The sequence below is a fragment of the Suncus etruscus genome, chromosome 13 (genome assembly GCF_024139225.1).
Source record: "Suncus etruscus isolate mSunEtr1 chromosome 13, mSunEtr1.pri.cur, whole genome shotgun sequence".
Lineage (NCBI taxonomy): Eukaryota > Metazoa > Chordata > Mammalia > Eulipotyphla > Soricidae > Suncus > Suncus etruscus.
This window is the reverse complement of record NC_064860.1, coordinates 88,192,645-88,219,124: the sequence shown is the minus strand read 5'-3', so window position 1 is coordinate 88,219,124 and position 26,480 is coordinate 88,192,645. Positions and strand designations below refer to the sequence as shown.

Genomic DNA, 26,480 nt, shown 5'->3' with positions numbered 1-26,480 from the left:
TATATTTTTCTCAATTTAAATGAATATTACAAATGCATTTAATTAACAATTATCTTCGAACACAAAAAGAAGAGAATAATCTTGAAGACACAGCTGGTCTGTAAATACATTAGGGATTATAATCAGGAGTAAAGGCTACAAATGTATCTTTCTTGTTATGTATGTATCCAATCAGTGACAATGATTTGCATTTTCAGGGATTTGACTTTGCATTTTGAAAATGCTAAAAAGCTACAGAAAAAAAATCAAGAATTAAAAAATAGATTGAGGAAATAATGACATTTTTCTTTTCAAAACAGAATAACTTTTATTTAGCTACTAAACTATAAAATTCAAACCAAAAGCTGGAAAAGTGACAAGACAAGATTCTGGCCTAATGAGCTTACTATCTTGAAAGGAAAGCAAAATAGTCAAATGATAGTTTAAGAAAAACACATATGAATAAAGGTAGTATGCCAATGAAAACAAGCAATCAGTGAAATAATGGGTAGGTAGTAACACATGGAAGTCTCTCTAGAAATGTTGGACCTGAATTTCAAATATGAATCCATGTCATGTGGCCAATGGAGAGACATAAGAAACTAAAAGATGAAGAGCTGGATGGTTTGTTTGAGTATAGATATGTAGGTTAACAGAATTGCTATATAAAATCTTAGAACTAGGATATAGGAACAGAGATTGAAGGATACAGAAGTCATTATATCCTGTTAAAAAGTGTGTATTTGGGGTTGGAGAGACAATTCAATGAACTGTACAGGTTCTGCAAGTAGGAGGCCCAGGTTTGATTCCTGGCACCAAAAAGTAGTCTGAGTAGAGAGATTCAAGCAAACTATTTTCTGCCCCCAAACACAGCACCATATAGTGTGGATTAATTTTTTTAATTTAAGCCAAAATATTAAAAGTATCCATTTAATCCTCTAAGTACATGATTTCAGAATACATGAACCAACAAAAAAACTTTGAGATGCTTTGTTTGCCAAGCATAGATATAAAGAAGTTTTAAGCTAGAATCTAATATAATTACTTTGTTAAAGTAATCAAAATTGATTAAAGAAAAATACATGAATCAAGTAAAACTGAAAAATTTATAGAATACAATTTTTTATACACCAAGGCTCTCATTATACTTTGTCTAATCAATAGTGTACCAGACCTGGACAGTTGCAAACATTAGCTGAATGCAACGGAGAATCATGAGTAGTTTTAAGATTGGAAAGGATTTGTGAAATTTATATTTGAAATAATTCTCATTGCCAGAGGAGCATGGACTCTAAGATGCTAAAGCAACATAAAATAGAAAAAAAAAACGCAGCCATGTTTATTCCAGGCTGTCGAAGTTACAAGAGACAAGACTAAATCAAAGCTGTAGACTAGAGACATGAAAACAGGAACAATATCTATTAGAAAGATCCAAGAGTAACTGGTATCTATTAAAAGGGATAAACACTTTTAGCTACCAAAATTCCTTCACACAGACAGGGAACACATTTTCTCAAATAATTATAATTTGATTTGGTAGGTGGCAGAGAGATTAGTGTTGAGTGGTTTGGTTTTAGTGGCTATAGGATATATTTACAAGCACCAAGACTGGGATCTTTGCAGAGAGGGTTCAGCGAAAAGATAGAAAGACAGTAGTGAGAATTAAGTTGAACTCATCAACAGAGGAGACATCACAGGATTCAGTGACTCCATTCATTCACTCATTAAATGCTTACAGGACTCCTTGATATAATATAAATGCTTGATATGATATGATATGCTTATTATGAACCAGGTACTATTGTGGGTGATACAAAAGAGCAGTAAACACAGAAATTCCATTCTCACTACAAGAGTGGTACAACTAATCTTCCATTTTGGAAGGATAATTCTGTTGAAGAAGATATCAAATGTTCAGGAGACAAGGGAAAAGTGAAATGACTGAAAAAGTTCCTCAGTGCCTCCTGAAATTTACTTTTTTCAGTGAATACCAAGTATTGCTCATATATATATATATATATATGAGAGTTGTATTATATTTGGGCAATACTTGGTATTCACTGAAAAAACTATATATATATATATATAGTTGCTTCTTCCAAGATCAACTCTGCGTCCCTGAGTAGTAGTATCACTACTGGCCTAGAAAATAAAGTACAAATACTTCATTACTTTTTGGGCACACCCAGAGGTGCTCAGGAGTTACTCCTAACTCTGTACTCACAAGTCACTCTTAGTGAGAATCAGAAGATCATATGGGGTGTGGAGATGGACACTGGGTTGGCCTCATGCAAGGCAAGCACCCTACCTACTATACTATTGGCCCTAGAAGTACAGATATTTTAAAGGAAATCCAGCACTGGAATAAAACTATAGATGAAGTAGTAAATAAAACAAAGGTCATTTTGTTTTTAAAAATATATTTTTCTTACCATACATTTTCACTGTAGTTTCTTAAATGAATACCAAATAAACTTGAAAGTTCTAAAAAAAAAAAAAAGAAAAAGAAAAGAATTACTTTGTCAATATCCTCCTCTTCGTCTTCCTCTTCCTCCTCTTCTGAGAAATCAAGAAGTTTCTTTGCTAGCAATGGATGCCACTGGAGACACTTTCTTTTTGGTCGTTTTCCAGCTCCTTCTTCTGCTGAATGATCTTTATTTCTATTACTGCCTTTCATTACGGTGACCTGTCACAAGGAAAAAAAACAGTGAAATAAAGAAATCTATACATTTGATTAAGCTTACTTTATTTAGCTTCCTCACTTTAATTGGATTATAGTTCTAATGACTACACTATCTACCAGCTCAGACATTTACAGAATTCAGTGAGAATTTCAAGTATATAAGCAAACATTCATTTTAGTGGACTACAGTAAACTACTAATAAAACTTGCTCTTTATGAAATTTACTTCCTTCTATTCTAACTCTAGAACTCAAAACCCAAACAAAGCTTTAGGATGATTAGAAACCATAGTCACATGACTTGTTCAGTTATATAAAATTGTATTTCTTAAAGTGACACCATCAAGGAGGGGGAACTTCCATAGATTTTCTGAGGGTACAGGTCTTATTATAGAAATTAACATGAATTTTGTATTGTTTTATGACAAACCTGAGAATAGAGAGTTAGTTAAAAATATCTTGTAAGAATCAAATTATTTGGATTTTATGTAAATATGTACCTAAAATATTATTGTCAACAATATGTAAGCCACTATGATCAAAATAAAAATTATATTAATAAAAAGAATCAAATTATTTGGATTTATGGTAAAACAATTTTGTAAGGGGTCAGGGTTAAAAAAAATAAAACTATTTTGTAAGGTGATATACATTGTATAAAACTAGCTGTGGGCAGCCTCCAGATATCCAGTGCCCAAGGCAAGTCAGTTAGTGAGATGAACAGTTTGGATACCCAAATCATAGAAGATAGTTACAACTACCTTCCAATCTCAATTACATATGTTCCTCAAACTGGCAAAAAAAGTCTCGCTCCCTGGGATTTCTTCTCCCATACAGGCTGATAGTCAAGCAGTCATCAAGCAATGGCTTTGAAAATCATCAAATTTGAAATCCATTTTCATTAACTAACATATTAAGGAATGGAATACAGCATACATGTGGTTTTTCCACCACACCCAGACATAGAGCCTAAAGATAGAACTTTAATATCAGTTTCTTATGTTCCTTAATCACAGCATTTTTACACTTGATATTTCTCATTCATTCATTTAATGTCATAGTAACACATTAATGCTGGTGTTACTCTGCATTAATTAAACCACATTCAAGTGTGAGCCATCAAGTAGTACAGATCAGCATCAATATGTTAATATGCACAATACTGTTTATTGTTTATACTGAATCAGAATATTCAAATGAAACAACTGATGGCATAGATTTAAGTGGTTCATAAACACAAATGTAACTGTTAGGATTACAAACTAGTGGCCTCTTGGTCAGCCTTATTTGACATTGGTCCAAATGATTAAAAAGTGATGTCAAATAATGTTTGAATGCCAGTTACAAAAAACTAGGATCCATAAATATAGCATTTCAAAATTCATCAAGTATTCAAACTTTTAAATACATTACAGTATAGGAAAATTTATTCTCTTTCTTAATTCTTCCTAAAATTTTGTCATGATTAGGTGCTCAACTCTTTAGAACCTGTATGACTTATTCAAAATAAAAGCATTTGGGAGCCGGAGATATAACATGGAGGTAGGGTGTTTGCTTGCATGCAAAAGGATGGTGGTTTGAATCCCAGCATCCCATAGGGTCCCTCAAGCCTGCCAGGAGCGGTTTCTTAGCGTAGAGCCAGGAGTGGAACCCCTGACTGCTGCCGGGTGTGACCAAAAAACCCAAAACTAACTAACTAACTAAATAAAAACATTTAAATATTTGAATAATCTAGAATTTATTCTGATAGAATTAATAAAGCAGGGATCAAGTTTTTCCTGTCCCAAAACTGCTAGTCAACTATTCCAATATTGTTTTTCTAAATAATACAGTTTACCGTTTAAAATGCCACTGGTATACCATGTAGCCACTGGTGTATGAGTGAATTTCTAGATTTTCCTCTTTTAAACAATTATCCCTCCTCTTTGTCCCTTAGATTGCAGCTGGAGGCCCAGGTTTGACCCCTGAGCACCGCTGTGAGAAACCCACAGAAAGAAACCCAAATACTACCGATATGGTCATACAATACAAAAAAACAAGGTTAAGAAGAACAATGTAATACTTATCATTCCATTAATAATGGGCATTCTGTTTCCTGTATAACAAAATAATTTTGATAAAATTCCTAATTAACTAAAAGTCTTATCTAATAAAACAAAGAAAGAAAAAATTCATTTGATTTTCTTAGCAAAAAAATTTCTATGGAGTATCTGAAGCAATTAAATGATTCATGTGGCTAACTCAAGAGTATAAGAAGTTACTGAAAACTCTAAATGAAATTAGTTATCTGGTGTGCTCTTAATAAATGAACAAAGATTTCTTGCGAACTGATAGACCATTTAACAATTCCCATTCTATCTAGAAATAAAACTTGGCACAGGCAACCTAATTTCTAAAAATACCATTGCTATACAGAGAAGAGAAAACGGTTATTTTTGCGGCTTATTAATCACATCAGGATGAGCTGCTTGAGTTGTAATTAAACTTGCACTGGATGCCCAATATTTTATAAGATAATACTTTTTGAAAATAGGAAAATAAATCAATGGGAGTTTAAGTCAAGAAGCTGTTATCAACTGGATAGGTCAAAGTGATTGCTAGTGCCGAAAGGAAAAAATTGCCATTTAACTTCATAGATTTTGATTGCTATTTAACTATGTGTGAATGTGTTTAAGTGTATGGCTATTGAACACATATGTATAATTTTGATATTGTAGTAGAAAAATGAATATCATGAATCAAATTAATGGATAGCACATGTAACTTTAGACTTTGAAATATTAACGTTCACTCTCTTATCCAACATACATACTGTTATAATTTTCTATGTAGTGAGCAATGCCACTCAGGTAGCTAATAGTTTTCTGCTATCAGTCCAAATTTTTGTTTCCTATAAATACACTAGCAAAACAGCATTACTAATGGAACATTCTGCATTTCCCCCTAAATTACAATTATGTGGGTATACTTTATCTCACTATCACCAGGGTTTTTCCTCAATAATTCAAGACTTTATCTTTTAATGTTTAAGTGTTCACCAGAAGATCAGTTAAGCAATTGCTACAATTGCTACATGAATCCCACACACTTTGCTAAAACTATGCTGATAATTCAAATTCTAAAAATTATTTAAAAAATAAGTCACATAATGCATATTAATTAAATTTACTCTCATGAATTCAAATAATCACTTATGGGTTTGATAATTTTTATGGTACTACACAACATATTACCAAGCTACACCTCCAGCCCCAGATATTTAATTCTGAATAAGAGGGACTGAAAATGATGTATAACTATGACATGCATACCAACATGGCCTGTGATGTAAACATCAAGTGAAATAAACTGACAATCTTTACATAGAGTTCTTAGTAACAGAAACAAATATTTTTCATCATGAATTAAATATATGTGAAAAGGGGCCGGAGCAATAGCACAGCAGTAGGGTATTTGCCTTGCATGTAGCTGACCCAGGACGGACCTAGGTTTGATCCCTGGTACCCCGTATGGTCCCCCAAGCCAGGAGCAATTTCTGAGTGTATAGCCAAGAGTAATCCCTGAGCATCACTGGGTGTGCCCCCCAAAAAAGCAAACCACAAATATATATATCTGAAAAGTAAAAAAATAAAATTTATCTAACAACTGAGATATTTCAAACTATAATGCTTTAGTTATCTCTTTACTTTTTAATTTCCTATGAATCTACTTCCAAATTCTAAAAACGAGAGAGAGAGAGAGAGAGAGAGAGAGAGAGAGAGAGAGAGAGAGAGAGAGTTTAGGGGAAGTATGGTGTTCCTAGTTATAATCCAGAAGTTGCAAAAGAAAGAATGAAAGATTGAAAAATCATAAAAGAGAGAACACAAACTACAGAATTTTGACACTTAGTTTCATCATAAATCTTGTTTTACCAACGAGACAGTCAGTTCATTTTTATCATAATACAGAGCATCCTATGCAATTACTTTTTCATTAAAACGTACACATATGGTAGATTTTAGTTCACTGATCTTGAGCAATAGAAAATTAAGTTAACAAACTATGCAATAAATCTAGCAATTGGTGGACTTTATCACAAAAAGATCATTATCTCATTCTACATTACACCTTTAGAATGATTGAAGTCAAGTCAACTATAATAGACTATATTTAGTTATTAAATTATGCTGCTGTTGCCAATGAAGGAGGCTAAAAATTCCTATCCCAGGCCGGAGAGATAGTATGAAGGTAAGGTATTTTTGTCTTTCATGCAGATGGTCATCTGTTCGTATCCCAGTGTCCCATATGGTTCCCCATGCCTGCCAGGAGCAATTTCTGAGCATGGAGCCAGGAGTAACCCCTGAGTACTGCTGGGTGTGACCCAAAAACCACATACAAAAAAAAAAAATTCCTATCCCAAATAGTGACTAATTAGTTGTCTTATACTACACTCGATCTTAACCAAAAGGCCCAGAAGCGATTCATTTGTCTTATAAAAAAACAAACAAACCAGGGACAGAGAGATAGCATGGAGGTAAGGCATTTGCCTTGCATGCAGAAGGACGGTGGTTCAAATTCCGGCATCCCATTTGTCCCCCCAAGCCTGCCAAAACCTATTTCTGAGCATACAGCCAGGAGTAACCCCTGAGCACTGCCGGGTGTGACCCAAAAACCAAAAACCAAAACCAAAACAAAACAAACAAACAAAAAAAACAACAAGCACACTTTATTCTATGCTTGAAGATCCTATTGTGATACTCATTGTACAAAATTAAATATAAGGCAACTTGGCAATGAATTAAGAAAAAAGTCATCCATATTCTTTAATATTTTTTAAAATATAGAAGTCCATTCAAGAAAATCTATTTGAGGTCAAAGTCATAGAGAAATTGAAGTAAAATCATAGGCAAAACAGTACAAACCAAGTACCATATTTAAAAAAGAAGAAAAAGAAAGAACACTGTCACTTTTATATTTCACTAGAAAAGAGAATCTTATACCAGTTACCAGTTACTTGTAAAGTTATTAAACTTATGGGTTTTTCCATTTGTTAAAAAAAACTTCAATGGCTCACAATATAATAAGCTTTTCTTTGGGGTGGGTGGCACGCTAGGCAATACTCAGGACTTATTCCTAGTTCTGTATTCAGGATCATTCCTAGGAGGGTGAAGGGGACCATATAGGGTGCCAGGTCAGGCACGTGCAAGGCAAACTCTTGCCCACTGTACTATATCTTTCCTGCTCCATTCCCCTAATGCTTTTCTAGAGGAAGCATGAGTTTAACTGACAGTTTCTGCTTGTTCAAACTCAATCTAAGAGGCTGTTCGAGGAAGAGCCTAGAGGTGTCCCACTAAGTAATGGTCCAAGATGTTATCTTCAGACTCAGAAACTAAAATTAAGATGGAGTCTCCTTTCTTTTGTCAAAATGATATCCTGCCAGAAGGAGCTCCTTAATGCACTTAAAATTTTATAACTTAGATTCTCTTTAGTCTTGCCTTACAACTTGGGGATCAGTATACTTCAATTTTTAAAACATTGGTGTATTTAACTGTATCATGGGAGTATTTTGAGTCTAAACTGTTTTCTAAATATCCAAAAGAAAATCATTAAAATCGCAATAAAGGAAATTCACATGCAATGAAACAGAAGGAAGATAAAGGAGACCCATAAAATTTTGCTGCAGACAACTACATATTATAATTACAAGTAAGTCTCTCCTGGCCACAACTAAGACCTTACAGCATTACAGATTTCTTGAGCCTGAGAGACAAAAACCAGAAGGAATCGTGACAAAGTAATAACTCTAGAACTTCCACTCAAATTAAATATGCGGCTTTAAGTGTTATTTTCAATCTTTAGAGAAGGAAGTTCTGCTACCATAGAAGTTGGTCAGAACCCAAACACTGAAAACATAATTTCTCACCTAAAATTCTGCATTTTCTGTCAAAGCTCTTTTCATTCTTTGAGGCCCAGATTAAATATCCCTTCTTTACTGAAGTTTTCCATGAAAATTGTAAGTCAAAATCTGTCGCTCTTTGTTCTTGAGCTTTGTATACTTTGGAGTTCTTAACCTAACCTGCTATAATGTTTAACAGTTACTTCCATTTGTAGTCCAAGTACTTTAGCAAAAACTTTGCATATATCAATCCCCGGAGTCTTCTATTTAACTTTTAATGTACATATATAACTCCCCCAAATAATATATTCCTAACACTAATTTTTCAAAACAGAGCTAACATTTATGAAAAACATCTAGGATCTTGATGCCATCTCTTTTAGACCTCACAAGACACCCGTGATTCTGTTGTACCTGTCAATCACAGCTGAAAGTCCAGTAACTTGCCTAGGATCCACTCAGTGGAGGCACTGGCACTAGACTGAGAAAGCCTATCTCAAAACTGAAATGTTTCATAAAAGATGCTCCAATATAAAGTCTTTCATCTGTCCACTTTTCAGCTATTTTTTTATAGAATAGCTTGATAGGCCAACAGGAATACTGTGAGTGAGTTTCTTAGTAAAAAAGCAAGTGCACATCAAGGTACAATTGACTTCAAGGTACAATTATATTAACTCAACCTCTTTGAAAATAGAAGTCCTACTAAGTGCTAATCATCATTCACATTTTAATGACAATTATAAACTATAGATTAGACAAAAAAGGGCTCATCCAATAAAGTGATACTTTCATTTTATAAGCAAATCAGTCACTGTTCATGCAAAGTGTGTCTTTAATTGCACGCCTTATTGAAAAGCAGTAGCTCTTCAAGTTGAAACTAACTCTGCCAAGATGTTATCTCTATGCTTTTCATGAATACTAATAAGGTAGCTACTATTCAAAGAAGAACTTTGTAGTTTGGGCAGTTCTAGTCTCTATTCCTGACCTCATGGAAATTATATGTATTTTAAGATAGTTAATGCTTGATCTTTATGGCATTCAGTTTGGGGGCAGGTTAAGATGATTCTCAGAAATGCGAGCTGCTCTAGGTGATATTGAGACAATAACAACCTTGAAAAAGTAAGACTTCATAAGGGTGAAACTTAGAAAAAAATAAACTGCCATTACAGAGAGAATTCTGTAACAGGATAGAATATATTATCCACTGTATCTCCCTTTCATTCAAAAAGTTTTGGACTTTTATGGTAATGTCTACATTCTTAACCAAAAAGCTACCAAATACCTATTCAATATTTGGCGTTCTAATTTTACTAAGGTTTTTAAAATATGCATTTGTAGCATGAGAGGACATTACTATACTATACTATACTATACTATACTATACTATACTATACTATACTGTGCTATGCTGCACTATGCTGCGCTATGCTGCACTATGCTATGCTATGCTATGCTATGCTATGCTATGCTATGCTATGCTATGCTATGCTATGCTATGCTATGCTATGCTATGCTATGCTATGCTATGCTATGCTATGCTATGCTATGCTATGCTATACCCTTCTTAGAGCACAAGAAGACAAGCCCGTGGAGTGCATCCTCTTATTTATCCCCAATGCAGGGTACATATTTAGTGACCACCTGCTCAACAGCAGCTGTGGAATGTGATGAGCCTTACCATCCCATTCAACTGAATGGGAATTGCTGCCCAATTCAGTTCTCCTCAGAAGGTGCTTCCATCCTGCTCAACTTCCACGTGCTTCTGCTCTGTCCTGTCTGTTCTCCCAGGCATGAACACTGTACCCCCAAAATGTCCTTTCTCACTTTCTATGCAAGGCTCCTCTAAACTCTCATTTCTAAAGAGCTGTCTTTGTCTCAGCTAGTAACTTTCCTTTCTGAAGACCTTTATTGGACCACCTACATTTAACAGATGTCATATTTTTTTGTTCTTAATTATATAACAATATGTATTATTTATGTGAATTCCTCCTACTAAGGACCCTGAGGTTAAAAACAAGATAGACGCTTTCTTCTGGATCTGTCAGAACAAACAAACCTAAGTTAGGCATAAAATAGAAGCCCAGAGACTACTTGAGGGCTGACACATAGAAATAATACATCTCTGTATTTTTGTTTTTCTTATTTTGTGAGAAGGCAAACAGGTTATAAAACTTGTAAAGAAATATGTAGAGACGAAAGAATAAAATGAAGCACTTTCAGGAGAGAAGAGGAGATAAAACACAAATTAACAAGACAATGTAATAATATAAAAATCGAAGTCATTTTTAAGCAGCTGTCAGTAAAAGTTTAGTAACAAGTTCTAGTTGTTGATTTCTTTTCTGGTTATTTGACAATGGCTCTCAGTCTCTCAGAATATTATAGTAACTTCATCTTACTGACACTTGTTTCCTTCCATAATTGGTTTCCTAATAAGCCCCAACCTGAATTCATAGGATCATTTTTCTTCTCTAGATCCCTGGGTTGTTGGCTGCTCCCATAGTGTGACATGGGAAAGCTGCCAATCTCAGGCTGGTCTTCACGGTCATCTTTTTCACTTATCTTATTCAGTCTCCTTAACCCAAAAGTACCAATAATAAAGCATCAGTTTCTTTTCAACACGAATTGGTTAGGAATGAGGCTAAGTACAATAAAGATAAGAATATATAAACATATATTAAAAATATAAAAATAAAATGCTTATATAAGTCACTAGAAGTAAAGAACTTTATCTTTATTCCCGGAGTTGGGTTGCTTGTTAATGCAGCCCAAAGTGGGTGGTAAACTCCATCTAAGGCTAAATGCCAGCACAAGACCAATAGTCAACAAGTACCATAAGAGAAAGTTGTAAAGAACTTTGAAGAGAGAGTTCAAGAAAATAAAAAGATTAAAAAAAAAAAAGAAATTTATCTTTGTTAATTCTCTTAACACATTACAAACCTCAGAGATAGTACTATGATTATTTCCTTTTTATGGGTGAGAAACTATAACACACATAAAACTAGTTTTACTTTTTTAATTGACACATTAAGAAAGTTTCTGTGGTTTTGTTTTTGTTTTTGGGACACAACTGGCAATACTCAGGGGTTACTTCTAGTTTTACATTCAGGAATTACTTCTGATGTAATGGTGATGGTGATGTTTGAGGTAACATTTTGGGTTGGCATAATCAAACCTGGGTAGGCCTCATGCAGAGCAAATGCCTCATTCACAAAATGGTAAGTTCACAGAATTGCATCATTTATTCCCAATTCCACTTACTAATAATTACTGATTCTCTGATAAACTTTACTCTGTGTGCAAAGTATACAATACCAGCACATACTGCTGAAGCCTATATAGCGAGTCATCACTCAATTCCACCAAAAGGTTCAAAGGTTCATAGATTCTTAAAAAATGTGACTTTAAGTGAAACAGTATAACAAAATCAGGAATATTTCAGATTTGTGATCAATTTTTCCCGAGTCTTAATTCTGATTATTTCAATTCCTTTTTACCTGGAATCCCTACAGTACAGATACAATCAGTATCTAACCAAGTCTTATTATATTTACATAGCAGCTTCATGTGGAGGAGGCAAGCATAAGGATATCCTCTGATTTACATGCAAAATGTTATGGTTTCAAGTGTATTAGTGAAAATGTATTTGCAGCAACAGAATTCAGAGATACTCACATGCCTACATTATTGCTGCATTAACTTTATTTTTTTAAGATGGAAGTTATTTTGCTAAAATATCAAGAAATAGTTTTAAATTTTAAAATAAAGCATTTTATCATAGAAGTGAGCCCATGTCATTCTTGAATTCTAAATGCATTTTTAACAGGAAAAATAAGTACTACCATTAAAACCTACAGGGGGGTTACTTTAATTGCTACTTTCCAATTGTATGATTTATAAAGTCTCACTGCAAACACCTATTTATCTCATACTGTACAATTCTGTAATTATAATTATGTCTATTTTTCAGCTGAGTAAAGGTAATATCAGTGAGATTTAGCAATCTTTCCAATGCTATGAAAAGATAAATAAGGGACATAGTCTAATGACTTTGCAATTTAATCCCCAAACTAGTATTTTCTTTTAACTTAAACAGTGATTTTAATTTTTATTCAATATGTTATTTTGGACAGAAGAGTAAATCTATTTTACAAGCCATTTTTAAGCATGTAGACCTCATTATTTACTTGACTTAAAGGATCCCCAAATTTCTATTCATATTTTAGACAACAGCCTCATACAGATTTACCCATTAGAAATACACTGGAGAGAGAGGAAATCAGGAAACAAGAAAGCCTATGTATCTGTGACACACTATACTTTTGTTCACGTTGTTTCTTGTAAATATTGATATTACTGTTCCTAAGAATGTTCTCAGAAGTCATTATGAATGACAGCACAAGAGTTCTGCATCTTTCAAAACAAATATGCTTTACTGATAGAGAACACATGCATCTCAATCTAATTATTTCGAGAGGCAGAGGTGGAACAAATAAAATGATTTCTCAACTGAATTTAGTATTCTTTCAGCACAATAAACAGGTTATGGTTTAACAGATATCAGGAACGTTTGTCACTTTTTTTTTTGTTTGTTTTGGGGCCACACCCGGCGATACTCTGGGATTACTTCTGGCTATGTGCTCCGAAATCACTCCTGGATCGGGGGACCAAATGGGACGCCAGGGATCGAACCTGGGTTCGTCCTGGATCAGCCACATGCAAGGCAAACGCTGTGCAATTGCTCCAGCCCCGGTTTGTCATTATCTAAGTGAAACAACATGCAAAAGAAGGTACTAGACATCTGCTTATAAATCCCAGAGCAGCACAGTTTCTATTGATATTGCAAGTGTTTTTAAGTACAAGGAAAACTTCAGAACACACTTGTGTTCTGTGAAGAACAAATTATGGTCTTCATATGTGTACATTTATGTTGGATTTTAAAATAGAAATTAATTTCTCAGGGGCAGTAGTGGAAGCACAGCAGTAGGGTGTTGGCCTTGCATGCAGCTGACACAGGACAAACGCAGGTTCGATACCTGGCATTCCATCCCATATGGTTCCCCCCAAGCCAGGAGCAATTTCTGAGCACATAGCAAGGAGCAACCCCTTAGCGTCACTGGGTGACGCTAATTAATCAATTCATTAATCATTTTAATTAATTATTAATATTTATCAAATTATTAATTATTTATTAATTAATTGATCTATCTCGTTTTAAAATAAATGCAGGGGACTGGAGAGATAGCACAGCAGTAAGGCATTTGCCTTGCATGTGGCTGACCTGAGAGAGAGACATTTATGTTGGCAAAGATGTAATGAAAAAGGAATTCTCATCCACTGTTGGGGGAATGCTGTGTAGCCAAATTCCTAAGAATTGAGATGCCATATGAAACGGGCATTTCCAAGTTTAGATATTTATATCTAGGACAAAATAATTTATTTGAAAGGACATGTGTACACACTCATTACAGCACTCAGTACATAGCTAAGTAAATAAGCACTCAGTGTATAGCTAAGGTTTACAACCAACCTAGATGTTCAACAGCAGATGAGTAGATCCGGAAAATACAGAATGAGGCCATACACAGTTATAAGGAAAGAAGAAATCATACAATTTGCTGTAATACAGACAAAACTTGAAGATACCATGTTAAATTAAAAAAGCCAGAAGAAGGGTAAACATGGCATGATATCACTTATCTGTGATATTTAGAATAACTGCAAGAGGCAATATATTGGTTTTATGAGAGAAATGCCTAGATCACCCATGGCCCCAGAATATAGGCAGAAGGAAAGAAATAAGTGGAGAAATGGGGAACAAAAAACGATTAGAAATAATTAAGGGAGTTAGGAGTCAAGGGCGTTCAGGTACATTAGTGGTGTGAAGATAAGACAGAACTAAATATCTAAAATATAGTCAACAATATTAAAATCATGAGTTGTAAGCTTTAACACCAAAATTAAAAAAGGTGCCTGTTACATTAGCAGGATGGAGAATTGGGGTGGTATGGGAGGGAATATGGGAGCAATGGTGGAGGGAAGGTGACATTGGTGGTGAGAATGATCCTGGTATGTAAGGCTTGGGTGTGGTATGCAACTTAACATGGAATGTAGTATCTGGAATTTGTGTGGCTATTCATTCCTGACACTACCAATATAATAATAACATTGATAGAAGAAAAATACAACATAAGAAAAGTAGTGACATAAGAATAGTAATATTATAATGGCATACAATAAGAACGATGACATAAAATACTGACAAGAAAAATGGCATAAGAAAAATCAGCTGAAGGCTCCAAAAAGGTAATAGTGGCATGGTCAAGCCATCTGAATTCTGTTGTGTTATAGCTTGTTCTGTTTCTGTTTTTAAAGAAATATACCCTTAAAAATACTTTAGAGCTAGAAAAGGACTCTGTAAAAGACACAACAAATTTCTGAGATTCATGAATTTTGTCATTCAGCCAAGGTCTGTCCCTTCTGGAGTATTTAAATTCAAGTGAGACTTGCATTCAATATATTTGCCATGATCCTATAAGATGCAAAATAAATAGAAAAACATTAATAAAAAGACTATTTTTAAGCCATAGTTTAAAAGTCAAATAGAAGAGTAGTAGTTATGTCAGATCTGACAGCAAGACATGAGTAAAGTTTTCAACCTGAAAGTCTGTAGATTGTATATACTTATGAGAAGTTGGGAGGGTTGGTTTGGGGGAAGAAACCAAAACTTTTCTTCTAAAATACTAAAGGTTCATCTTAGCTCTACTTGAACATTCGTCAAAAAATTGTATGAGCCATGTTTGGAGTAAAAACTTGTCGATGACACTGGAAAAATGGAATACTTCAATATGTATCTCAGACAGGTAATAAATATAGTCAAATCTGAGCTTTAAATCCCGGTTCTTCTTCACATCAATCCAAACTATTCTCATGCCAAGAGGGAACTACCTGAACATTAAAAAAGCTCTTTCGTGATGGAAAAGATTAATGGGGAATTTCAAGTGCCCAACACATGAATTGTAGACAAAGAGGTCTGTCCTTGAATACTGAAAGGGGTAAATTATTAATTATGCCAAGCCCAGGCACCTACTGTCACTTTTCTTTCAACACTTTTTCTTCCTGGAAAGGTTTAAAAGCCTTTTAAGCTAGAAATCAGCAAAAGTTTACAGGATTAGATATCTAGCAATAGAAGATTCATTTGACTATACAAAAGCTTAACTAAATATCAGGGTTTTTTTTTTACATTACATTCTTTTTATGAAGTAAAACAAACAGTGTGAGGTAAAGTAAAAATTAGTATCTCCCTTTCAGGAATACTAACAGGATTTTTCCCCCTAGTTTGGGGGCTACACTTGTGATTCTCAGTCTTCTCCTAGCTCTGCACTCAAGAATTGCTCCTGGCAGTGCTTGGGGTGTAACAAATGGAATGCTGGGGGTTGAATCCAAGGCAGCTGCATGTAAGGCAAGTGTCCTACTTGCTGTACACTCTCTGCCCTCAATAAGCTTTTTTTTTTAGCGAGGCTAAGGGAAGATTTGTACTTTGAAATCAAAAGTAGGGTTTCTACATATAATAGAGAAAAGTGGGATCATGTATACCTGTTAACATTTTTTGCCTTTGCCACCTGAAAATGTGCCAAGCATTAAGCTAATTCCAATGATTAAATCATTATCCACAGTTTACAGAGAAAACGATTGAACCTGCCCAGAGAACTCTCCCCAGGCTAAGAGCACAAGTAGTGGCAACTACTATTTGATTCAAGTAATCTACCAGCCACATTATACACTGGTGTTCAATATTTTGTTCATATGTAGGTGGTTCTAGGAGTATTTGGGGGATAGGAAATGGTAAAAAAAAAAAAGTCTTCTAAATCTTCTGAAGACCAAGAGACATAAGTAAAAACACATGACTGTTAACTTGAACAGGTTTAATCTGTGATCTTCATTTATTTTTCAAAAGGCATACTAAAGTGATTCCATACAATTTAAATTCATTTTAACTAGAAATGTGATTCTGAACAACAATTAAATCACTGCTTTACATTGGGGCTTAGGGAGTTTCAATATAAAAAAATTCTTGAATCCAATTAATGATTTCTTTATGATAAATATTAGCACACAAAATCCACATAAATATTGTTGCTTATAAAGGTATTACATTACCGACACTTGCTTTAATGTGCTCCAGATATTCTGATATTAATGTTAAATTTGTCAAATTCATGTACGAAGTTATCACTGATACTCAACAGGTATACAGAGCCTTAAAGTTCTAGTTTCCCCTTCTATTATTACATATCTTGGGAGGTACCAAAAAGTATGTTGATGAAGGGCTGTGTGTGTGTGTGTGTTTGTATGTGTATGACTCAAGAACTATAGCTATTTTATGAAAAAGAAAACACATCAAAATCTAAATTCCTGTTCCATAATTGTTTCATATTTTGAAAATATCAATAGTTCTCAAGATGCTTGGAAAACTCCCTAAAAACACTGCACTCAGAAGTTATTTAACATATACCTAATAAAAAGATAATTTTTATGAAAAGAAAAAATAAACATGAGCAGTTATATTAAATTAGTGTTCACAACTGATAAAAAAGGTAAACCAAAAAGTTATTCTCATTGCTATCTTTAGAAAATATTAATATAAATTTGGAATAACAATGTGAATATTCTAAAAATAACTGCACAATTTCTAGAACTGATAGGGAACTTCAGTCAATTCTGACTAGGACCAGTCTAATAGAAGCCAATCCAATCAATTAAAAATTATGTAAGAGTAAGTATACAGGGCCCGGAGAGATAGCACAGCGGCATTTGCCTTGCAAGCAGCTGATCCAGGACCAAAGGTGGTTGGTTCAAATCCCGGTGTCCCATATGGTCCCCCGAGCCTGCCAGGAGCTATTTCTGAGCAGACAGCCAGGAGTAACCACTGAGCAACGCCGAGTGTGGCCCAAAAACCAAAAAAAAAAAAAAAAAAAAAAAAAAAAGAGTAAGTATACAAAAGGTCAAGTTTAAAATAAATAATTAGGCAGAAGAGATAGTACAGTGGGTAGGGAACTTGCCTTGCTCACGGCCAACCTAGTTTCAATCTGGGGTATTTCACTTGGTTCCCCCAGCACTGCCAGAAGTGCTTCCTGAGTGCAAGCACCAGGAGTAACCCCAGAACATCAACAGTATGACCCAATTCTCCCCATCCTCAAAAAAGAAATATTTGTATGGATATAATTAAATGATAAAACATACCTTGCAAGCATACGGCCTGAGTTCAGACATGAAGAAAAAAAAATAGGGAGAGAAGAAGAATTTAAACATTCATATTTTCTAAATTGATATAAATTGAGGGTTCCTTTTGAGCAGATGGTTGTGCCATTTTTAAATTTAGTATGTTTTTTATCAAATTACAAACATAAAATCCCTATCAAGAAGTTCTAATAGTTAATATATAAATGAGCACAATATTAATTTTTGTAACTCAAATAGTACGGTTTATTTACAATAAAATAACAGAAAACTACTTTCTTTACATTAAGTGCTCAAATAAACTAGATCAATATAGTAAAAGCTTCTAAAATGACAATTTTAATATATTATCCTAATGAGAGAAGTTACTTCTGATAAGAGTAGACAAGAAATAAGTCTGTTTTGAGGAAAATTTACAAGCCTTGTGATTTCTTGCTATCTGTAAAAATAAAATCTCTCAACGAAATAAGTACACAGCAAAAAAAAAAAAAAAATGTGGCCACAAAAATGTAGCAAAGCAAAAGCCTGCACTGAGAGCTTTAACTGGAAATCAATAAAGACAAAAATCAGAAAAGTTGGAAGAAAAATTTTGTAGTAATTGGGACTTTTGCCCCAAACAAAACATCAGTCAAAATGCTCTAGGACTCAGGGCGAATGTCTGGAAGGCATTACTAACAGCAGATAGTAAGCAATCAGAAAAGTGAAAATCAGGGTCCATTACTCATGGCAGGATAACCTCCATTATCCTCTTACAGATGCATCACTGTGAGAGCTGATGAAGAAAAATGAAGGCCCAGAAAGAAAGGGAATGGTGTTATCTTTTACATGTAATTTTCAGCAAACTTTGATGAGTTTCCACCCTGAAGAAGTCTTCTCCCTTTGCCTTACTTCAGTCTCTTTACAGAAATCATCTTGGGTAGGCTTTTCAAGTGTGACTTTGCAACTAACCCAATGTAGGTCCAATTACTGCCCTTAACATTCCTTACAGCAACCACCTGATTAAACACCCTCTGGTTAAGCAGATCAAGGTAGCTTTATGCTGATTCCTGAAAAAAGAAACTGTCAAGTTGACAAATTAGTGCTTCTGGTCTGTGCGATATTGTCTCCTGTCAGAACAGTTTCCTATTTCTCAAAACTCATTTCTCCATTCTGGCAACCTCCTGTCAGTCTATATAATGTCTTGGCTCTAAAAGCATATATATTCTTTATTTCCCACTCTCCAGTTTCGCCACAGATTACACCATTGACCTCTGCTTTCAACTGGCAAAAGTTATCTGAAAGCCAATAAAAATTGACCCTACAAAGAGACATGTTTACTATCTAAATCAGTGGCTTACGTTTTTAAAAAGGATTGCCATTACTCTGGTGCCTGTTCTTTTAATTTTTTTTAGGGGAACTTTTTCCATGGTGGGACAAGGACAGGGTGAAGGGTGTGTGTAGGGGGTAGATCAAAGGCAGGAAGTGGCCTAACTATCAACAAGCAGTTCTTCTTTGAAGACAGATAACAAAATACTGTAGTCAAAAGTATATTTGTAATTGAAAGTTACTCTTCTTGGATAAATTCCAAGCACAATATCTGCCTTTCATCTTGTAAAAAGCATTTTTCTCACTGTACATAGTTGACATTGATGGTTTGGTTAGGTGCCCACTCCAAACTATGGGAAAAATGTTCCCTGAAATTCAATCACATACATTACTAGCTATTAGTTGTCAGCCTAGAAGTAGCAGCTATGTTCCACCACTGTGGCTGCCTGTGATATTTCTGACTGTTATAATATGAGAATGTGCCACAGTAACAGCATCCAGCTGACCACCTGGCAGGGTTTCTCAATTCCTTCTGTGTGATGATGGGCAATCCTGGAGATTCATCCAGCATTTCCTTAGACTACACTATTTCAGGAAAATATATACTGAACTATATAAAAATATTAAGGACCTTAAATAGAGCTTAAATTTAATATCATAAAAAGAATAATTCTCAACCTTTCGATTTTCTATTAAAGAACAACTCAAATAATATATGTAGCTTCAGTAATGAACCAAGGCTATAAAAAAGCAATAAAAATTTCTTAATATCTCTTCCGTTAACCTCTCTTACTGGTTAAAAATTACATTAAAACAAAATTTGTGTACCTTTGAAAATGAATATGTAAAATAGTGGTATAATCATGAAAACATACCTTATTATTGGTCCTTTCCAGTAGAATACTGTTAAACAAATTTAACGCAATTCTAGTACTACAATATGTCCAGATAATTGTTAAATTAAGTATATTGATCAATTTATTTGAACAATCAATCTCTAAAATAGTAAACATTTTCAGGAATTTTCCAGGAAGATGTAACAGTAATTCTCAACTTAGTATCAGAGCAGTGGTTTCTTCAATGTTGGGACTCACAACGTTGTAGACACTAATAATGTGATGGTCTAATTTATTTTTAACAATTGTGAAATCCTATAGGAACTAGTCAAAAATGATTGTGAATGGAATGCATAGGTCTAACACTTGAATATTTCACCTCAATATTTTGTGCTGAAATTTTAAATCAGGATTCTGCTTAATAGAAAAGATCACAATTATTTTTTATGTGATGTTATGCAAAGTGGGTGTGGAGTAAATGAAAAAATATGTTATGTGAAATAAACCATTTCACTGTCAAATAAGTTTAAAAAAAAGGCAATAAAAATAGCCTTACTGGCTCCATGGTCCATTTAAAAGAAAGGAGACAAATAATGCCATATAATTACTTCTTAAAAATCACATTGTGGGGCCAGAGAGATATTTGCCTTGCATGCAGAAGGACGGTGGTTCAAATCCCCAATCCCATATGGTCGCCCGAGCCTGCCAGGAATGATTTCTGAGCATAGAGCCAGAAGTAACCCCTGAGTGATGTCGGTGTGACCGAAAACCCAACCAACCAACCAAACAAACAAACATAAAAAGCCCAAACAAACAAAAAACACTTTTTTAACTGCAACAGTTTTTGATTGTGGGTCTTTCAGCACAAGGAAGAAATAAACAATGGATACTGGACATTTCTTCAAGAAGATATTGATAATATCTTAAAGCTCATTTATCATAGAAAAACATTAAGGTCTAAGGAAGATTCATAATCCTAGGATAAAAGTCTTCATTATAAGACAAGACTCTTTATGAGAATGAAGGAAATTTTAAATTCAAAAGAATCATGTTTTTATATTCAATACAAACTTACATAGACACATTCATACACTCTCCTCTCTTTCTCAAAGCATACCAAGTATAGAGCTGATCGTTTCTATTTGGGTGCTATTCTCTGTATGTATGTATGCAGTCAAATATTCCATGCTCTCATAAAGCATAGTCTTGTTTGAACATGACCCCGGCCCAATCTAACTGTTGAGAGTTATCCATAGAGTCAGAACTCAATATGTTCTTGACAGATAGCCTGATACCTTAGCAGTGAATGAATGCACAATGACTCACAAAGTTTGCTGTGAAGTCTTAAGAAGAAGGATTAAAGAATGATACTCTAAGTCTCACTGCATATATCTATCAGCATCAGACTAATGTCATAAATAAATGTTTGTAATGCATTGGGGTTTTATTCTCCTGAAAAATAGCCAGAAAGTACTCTGCCTTCCAACATTATCAAACAGTAGTAATTTTAGTTCTATAAAGAACAATAAAATAGTATACACTTTTTTTTAATGGAGTGGCACACCCAGCGGTGCTCAGGGCTTACTCTTGGCTCTGCACTCAGAAATTGCTCCTGGCGTGGGAGACCATATGGGATGCTGAGGATCGAACCTGTGTCTGTCCTGAATCAGCTGCATGCAAGGCAAAATACTACCGATGTGCTACCTACCCCTCTGGCTTCAGTAGTATATACATTTCTAGTAGTATATCACCAGAGCACATAAACACTGAATCCCATCATCTATAAAATACACTTTCATATGAAATACATAAAACACTAAATAGAAAACTAATATTCAAGCTAGAAGAATTAGCAAAAATCAATAAATGAAAATTTAATTTCAGATACTGAACTTACAGAAACACTTAGATTCCACTATTTCAATTTTAAAAAATTGCAAAAGTAGATTTATACCTAAGGAAAAAATACTGGAAGAGTACACACCAACATATTCACAGTGGGAAAGGATTACTATGTGCACTAAAAGTGATTTCCACTTTGTCTTTATGCCTTTCAATTTCTGACATGTATAATTTTATAACCAAAAAAGTCAATAAGTTATTTTTAAATCAAGTATTTTAATTTAATAGAGACCAAGTAGCAGGCTTCTAAGATACCAAATCAATATGCTGCAGTGGAAAGTCATTTTCTCTTTCTGATCCTGTCTGTGACCATGTGACTGACATCTTTTCACACTTGCTCAAAATTAACTGCTTCACTACATAATGACTGCAACTACGCAGAATGGGCCTTTTTGTCTGTAATTCAATTTCTGTAGAAAATTTTATAGTTTGAGTAGTAAGAAGTGAGGCTTTTACTTGCATTTACATTAAAATAAAGCAGATCGCAATGTATCATAGCCTAATTAAGAGTAAATTTTAAAATTAAATTGTTTTTATCAGAGTCATTCAAGATTACAAACTATATTCTACAATATAATGGGGAGGATAGAAATACTATTTTTCTCATTTCCAAGTGAGGTAAAGTGGTTAATTTTTGTGATCAGACCCTAGAGTTAACCTGGGTATTAAACATGGGGAGCTGAATGACACCCAGTGGTATTCATAGCATTGGTGTGATCCCAGTGGTGTTGAACAACCAAGCTGAGATATGCACCTAAAGCATGTACTCCCGTAATCTGAGCTATCTCCCCAGTCCTAAAATATTTCACCCACAGAGCTAAACTGCAACATTATCTCCCTGGATAGAAGTGTTCAAGTTTGAACAACTGTCTAACATACGTGAAGTATATGCAGTGTGTTTTAATAAATGATAAATGAATTAACACTATAGCCCAGAATTAACTAAACTGGTACAATATTAGATATGGTTCAAATAATAATTGTAAATCACCCAAAATAAAGCTAATGTTCTAAAAGAAAACTAGTAAGTATTCCTTCTTATGTCTTCAAAAAGTTCTCCTTTTTTCCTCAGTCCCAACAATGTCCTCACACTTTCAAAATTTATTCAACATTTGCCTTTAAAAAAAAAGTAAGTGTATCTAGAAGACATTATTTTCATAAAATGATCTTTTGTAATTCATTAAGCTATACTGTATGTACATGTTGATATAATATTTTGTCTGATTATAATCATAGCATTATCAGAATTGTTGAAAACATGCTTTAGATTACCTACAAGTGCTGATTCTTCCATGATACAGATTGACTTTGAAAGCCAGCAGATTGTAGATTGGTAATATCTACTGTAGCCTCGCTGTTGCTACATTTTTCTATAGATAGTGAGACATCAAGTTTACCAACAGGTAACAGTAAAGCTATCCATAAGTTCATTCACCTCAATAAAACAGTAAGTATAGAAATTGTCAAATTTTCCACAGTATTAATAGTACCATTTACCTTATTCTTTCTGTATGTATTCTTCCTTAGAGTCAAAAGTGCAGAATATTCTATTATTCAAAAATCACGAGAATTTTAAAACATAAGGGAATCATCCAGGGGTCTCAAACTCAATTTACCTGGGGGCCACAGGAGGCAAAGTCAGGGTGATCCTTGAGTGCAAAGTCAGTAGTAAGCCTTGAACATTGTGGGGGGGGGGGGAGGTTGACCCAAACAACTAAAGCAAAACAAAACAAAAAAAGATTCCTCTAAGGCAGGGCCACAAAATGTTGTATTGCGGGCCGCGAGTTTGAGACCCTTGGAAGGGTATAGCAACATAGTATGGTATTGCAGGTAGGGCACTTGCCTTGCTTGTATATGATGAAAAAGCATCCTGTATACTATTTTGAATACTACCAGGAGTAATTCTTGAGCTCAGAGCAAGTTGTATACCTGGGCATGGCCCCCAAACAACAAACAAAATCTAAGGGAATGAATTGCTACTCTGCTGGTAACAGCCATAAAATAGAACTTTAAAACTTTCAAAAAAAAACAACAAAGAAAAAGCAACAAAAAATCTACCTAATCCAATTAATACAAAGTTATCTGGAACTGTAAATCTGTACTTATCCTGATAAGAACTGATAAATCACTTGATGTAGAATTCTAAACTTGAGTGCTTCCCTTATCTACATGTGCAGCAAGTCTTATAGGACCTGTCAAACTCAAGAGATCTTTTAAAAACCGGTTAAATGGGACACAGTAAATCAATAGAATCACACATGGTCTATAAAAATTACATAAATGGTGGATTTAGTGTTGTCTGACTAAAAGTGAGCCTCTTTCTACTCCCTCATCCAAAAGTACTATTATACTGTCAAGCACTTAATGTTTTCACAATCTGACTGTTACCAATTTCAAGCCAACTAACTTTCTTAATTATTTGGAAACCACCTCAGCCTTGCTATTTACATGTGTACTCTTTGACCTGCCTTCTGAAATCTTGTTTGGATATCAGACTATTTTCTTTGGGAAGACTGTATGCACTCCTTTGAAAAGTCAGGTTTGACACTTGTAAGGGCTAATTAAAACAGGAAAGCATCATGTACATGTAAGCCGCCTTTCAATGCTGATTTGGGAACAAGTTGTTAAAACACAGAAGCCTCATGTGGGCAGTAGGCAAAGTTTTGCTTCTTCAGTCGTCTATTAACCCCAAAAATAACTCAATGTTAGTGTCTATAGACCGCTGATTAGTCATCCTTATGGACTTAGAGAAAGTATCTGAACTGTTGAATTAGGCCCCTGATACCCACTTGTTCCTTCCAGGTTTCCATAAGACTTGGACAAGACCAAACTTTTTATTGAAACTGTTTAGTGTCACTATTCTCTCTGCAATAAAATGCCAGTACTGATTTGTCCAAGACTGTTTGGAGCTGGGCTGCTGCAATAAGACAAGGAGCATTAAGTAGTGTAATAAATGAATACAAATATGGTAAGGATTAATGAAGTTGAAGAGCAAAGATTAATGACAATCTAGAGGAATGTTAGGTATGTGGTATCATGGTGAAAAGAATGTTTATAGAGTGCACCACCCTAGTCCTTTCGAAGTAAATTGAAAGAAAATAACTTGATTCCTCTAACAAACTGGTAGTTTTCGGGGGGGTGAGGTGGGGTTCATTTAACAATTTATCTTATATATTATAAAAACGAAGTACTGTAACAAAAGCTTGTTGGTTCTGGTATATTGTTGGAATATACACACTTTAGATATCTTGCATGTTCAGAGCTTTCATTTTGCCTGGCACATATAAGGTGCTTAATAAAAGATCATTATATATACACACCTGTGCTAGGAGTCATGTAACTTCCACTTCTATAGTCGCCTACTCTAAATCAAATCCCATAAATTTATATGAGTCTACACTTTAAATTTCTACCAGGTTCAAATGTTTCATGAAAATTAAAAATTATTCTTGGGGCTGGCATGGTGGCGCTAGAGGTAAAGTGTCTGCCTTGCCAGCACTAGCCTAGGACAGACCACGGCTCAATCCCCCGGTGTCCCATATGGTCCCCCAAGCCAGGAGCGACTTCTGAGCGCATAGCCAGGAATAACCCATGAGCGTCACTGAGTGTGTCCCAAAACTAAACAAACAAAAAATTATTCTTGATGTTATAATTTCATTAATAAGACATTAGCAGGGGACTGCAGCAACAACATAGCAGTTGGGGCATTTGCCTGGCACATGGCTGACCCAGGTTTGAACCCCACCATCCTATATGGTCTCCTAAGACTACTAGAAGTGATTTCTGAGTACAGAGCAAGGAGTAACACCGGAGCGCTGCTGGGTGTGGCCCAAACTCTCTCCACCCCCCAAAAAAATACTAATGCAGTTTTAGCTACAACCTATATTTATGAATTTAAAGCCTTCAGTATCATTTCAAATAAGAAAATCTGATGCATACAATGCTGATAACACCCATTTTAAAGAGCTATATGTGTTATATCTTTTTTTCAATAATGAAATTCTTAAATATTGCCTTGAAACAAGTCTCAGGTCATCCTGCTTTGTTTGAGGGTCACACTAGGTATGTTCAGGGGTTACTTCTGACCCTGCACTCAGGAATTACTATTGACAGTTGCTCAAGAGACCACATGAGATGCCCAGGTCAGAAGTGTGCAAAGCAAGCAGCTTACCTTCTGTACTATATTTCTCTGGCCCTTGGATTCATCCTATTTGAATCTACCTTTACTAGACATGCCAGTGCCTATTTATATTATAAAATTAATATTTATAAAATTAATGTAAGTTCTTCATAACATAATCTGCTTGACAGATTTATGAATTTGTCCTTTTTTGTGTAACTTTATTTTGTAGCCAATCAGAAACCAGAAACAGCAATATTTTAGTATTCTCATTCATAAATATTTTTTAAATGTTAACAGTGTGGGGCCAGAGAGATAGCATGAAGGTAGGGCATTTGCCTTGCATGCAGAAGGTCGGTGGTTCAAATCTAGGCATCCCATATGGTCCCCTGAGCCTGCCAGGAGTGATTTCTGAGAATAGAGCCAGGAGTAACCTGTAAGCGCTGCCAGGTGCCAAAAACTATATATACATACATATATATATATATATATATATATATAAACAGTGTAACAAGGATTAATGCTAATCTTTTGTAAACTTAAT

At 34.7% G+C, this 26,480-nt stretch overlaps 1 protein-coding gene across 1 annotated transcript in view; it reads right to left on the bottom strand.

Annotated features, from left to right (window-relative positions):
• BBX (BBX high mobility group box domain containing) overlaps positions 1 to 26,480 on the bottom strand; it is a 310,444-nt gene that overhangs the window by 111,582 nt on the left and 172,382 nt on the right. The window contains exon 4 of the mRNA XM_049785679.1: positions 2,498 to 2,665. Within this exon, the coding sequence (XP_049641636.1) occupies positions 2,498 to 2,656 (159 nt within the window). The 5' untranslated portion in view covers positions 2,657 to 2,665. The remainder of the gene's footprint in view (positions 1 to 2,497; positions 2,666 to 26,480) is intronic.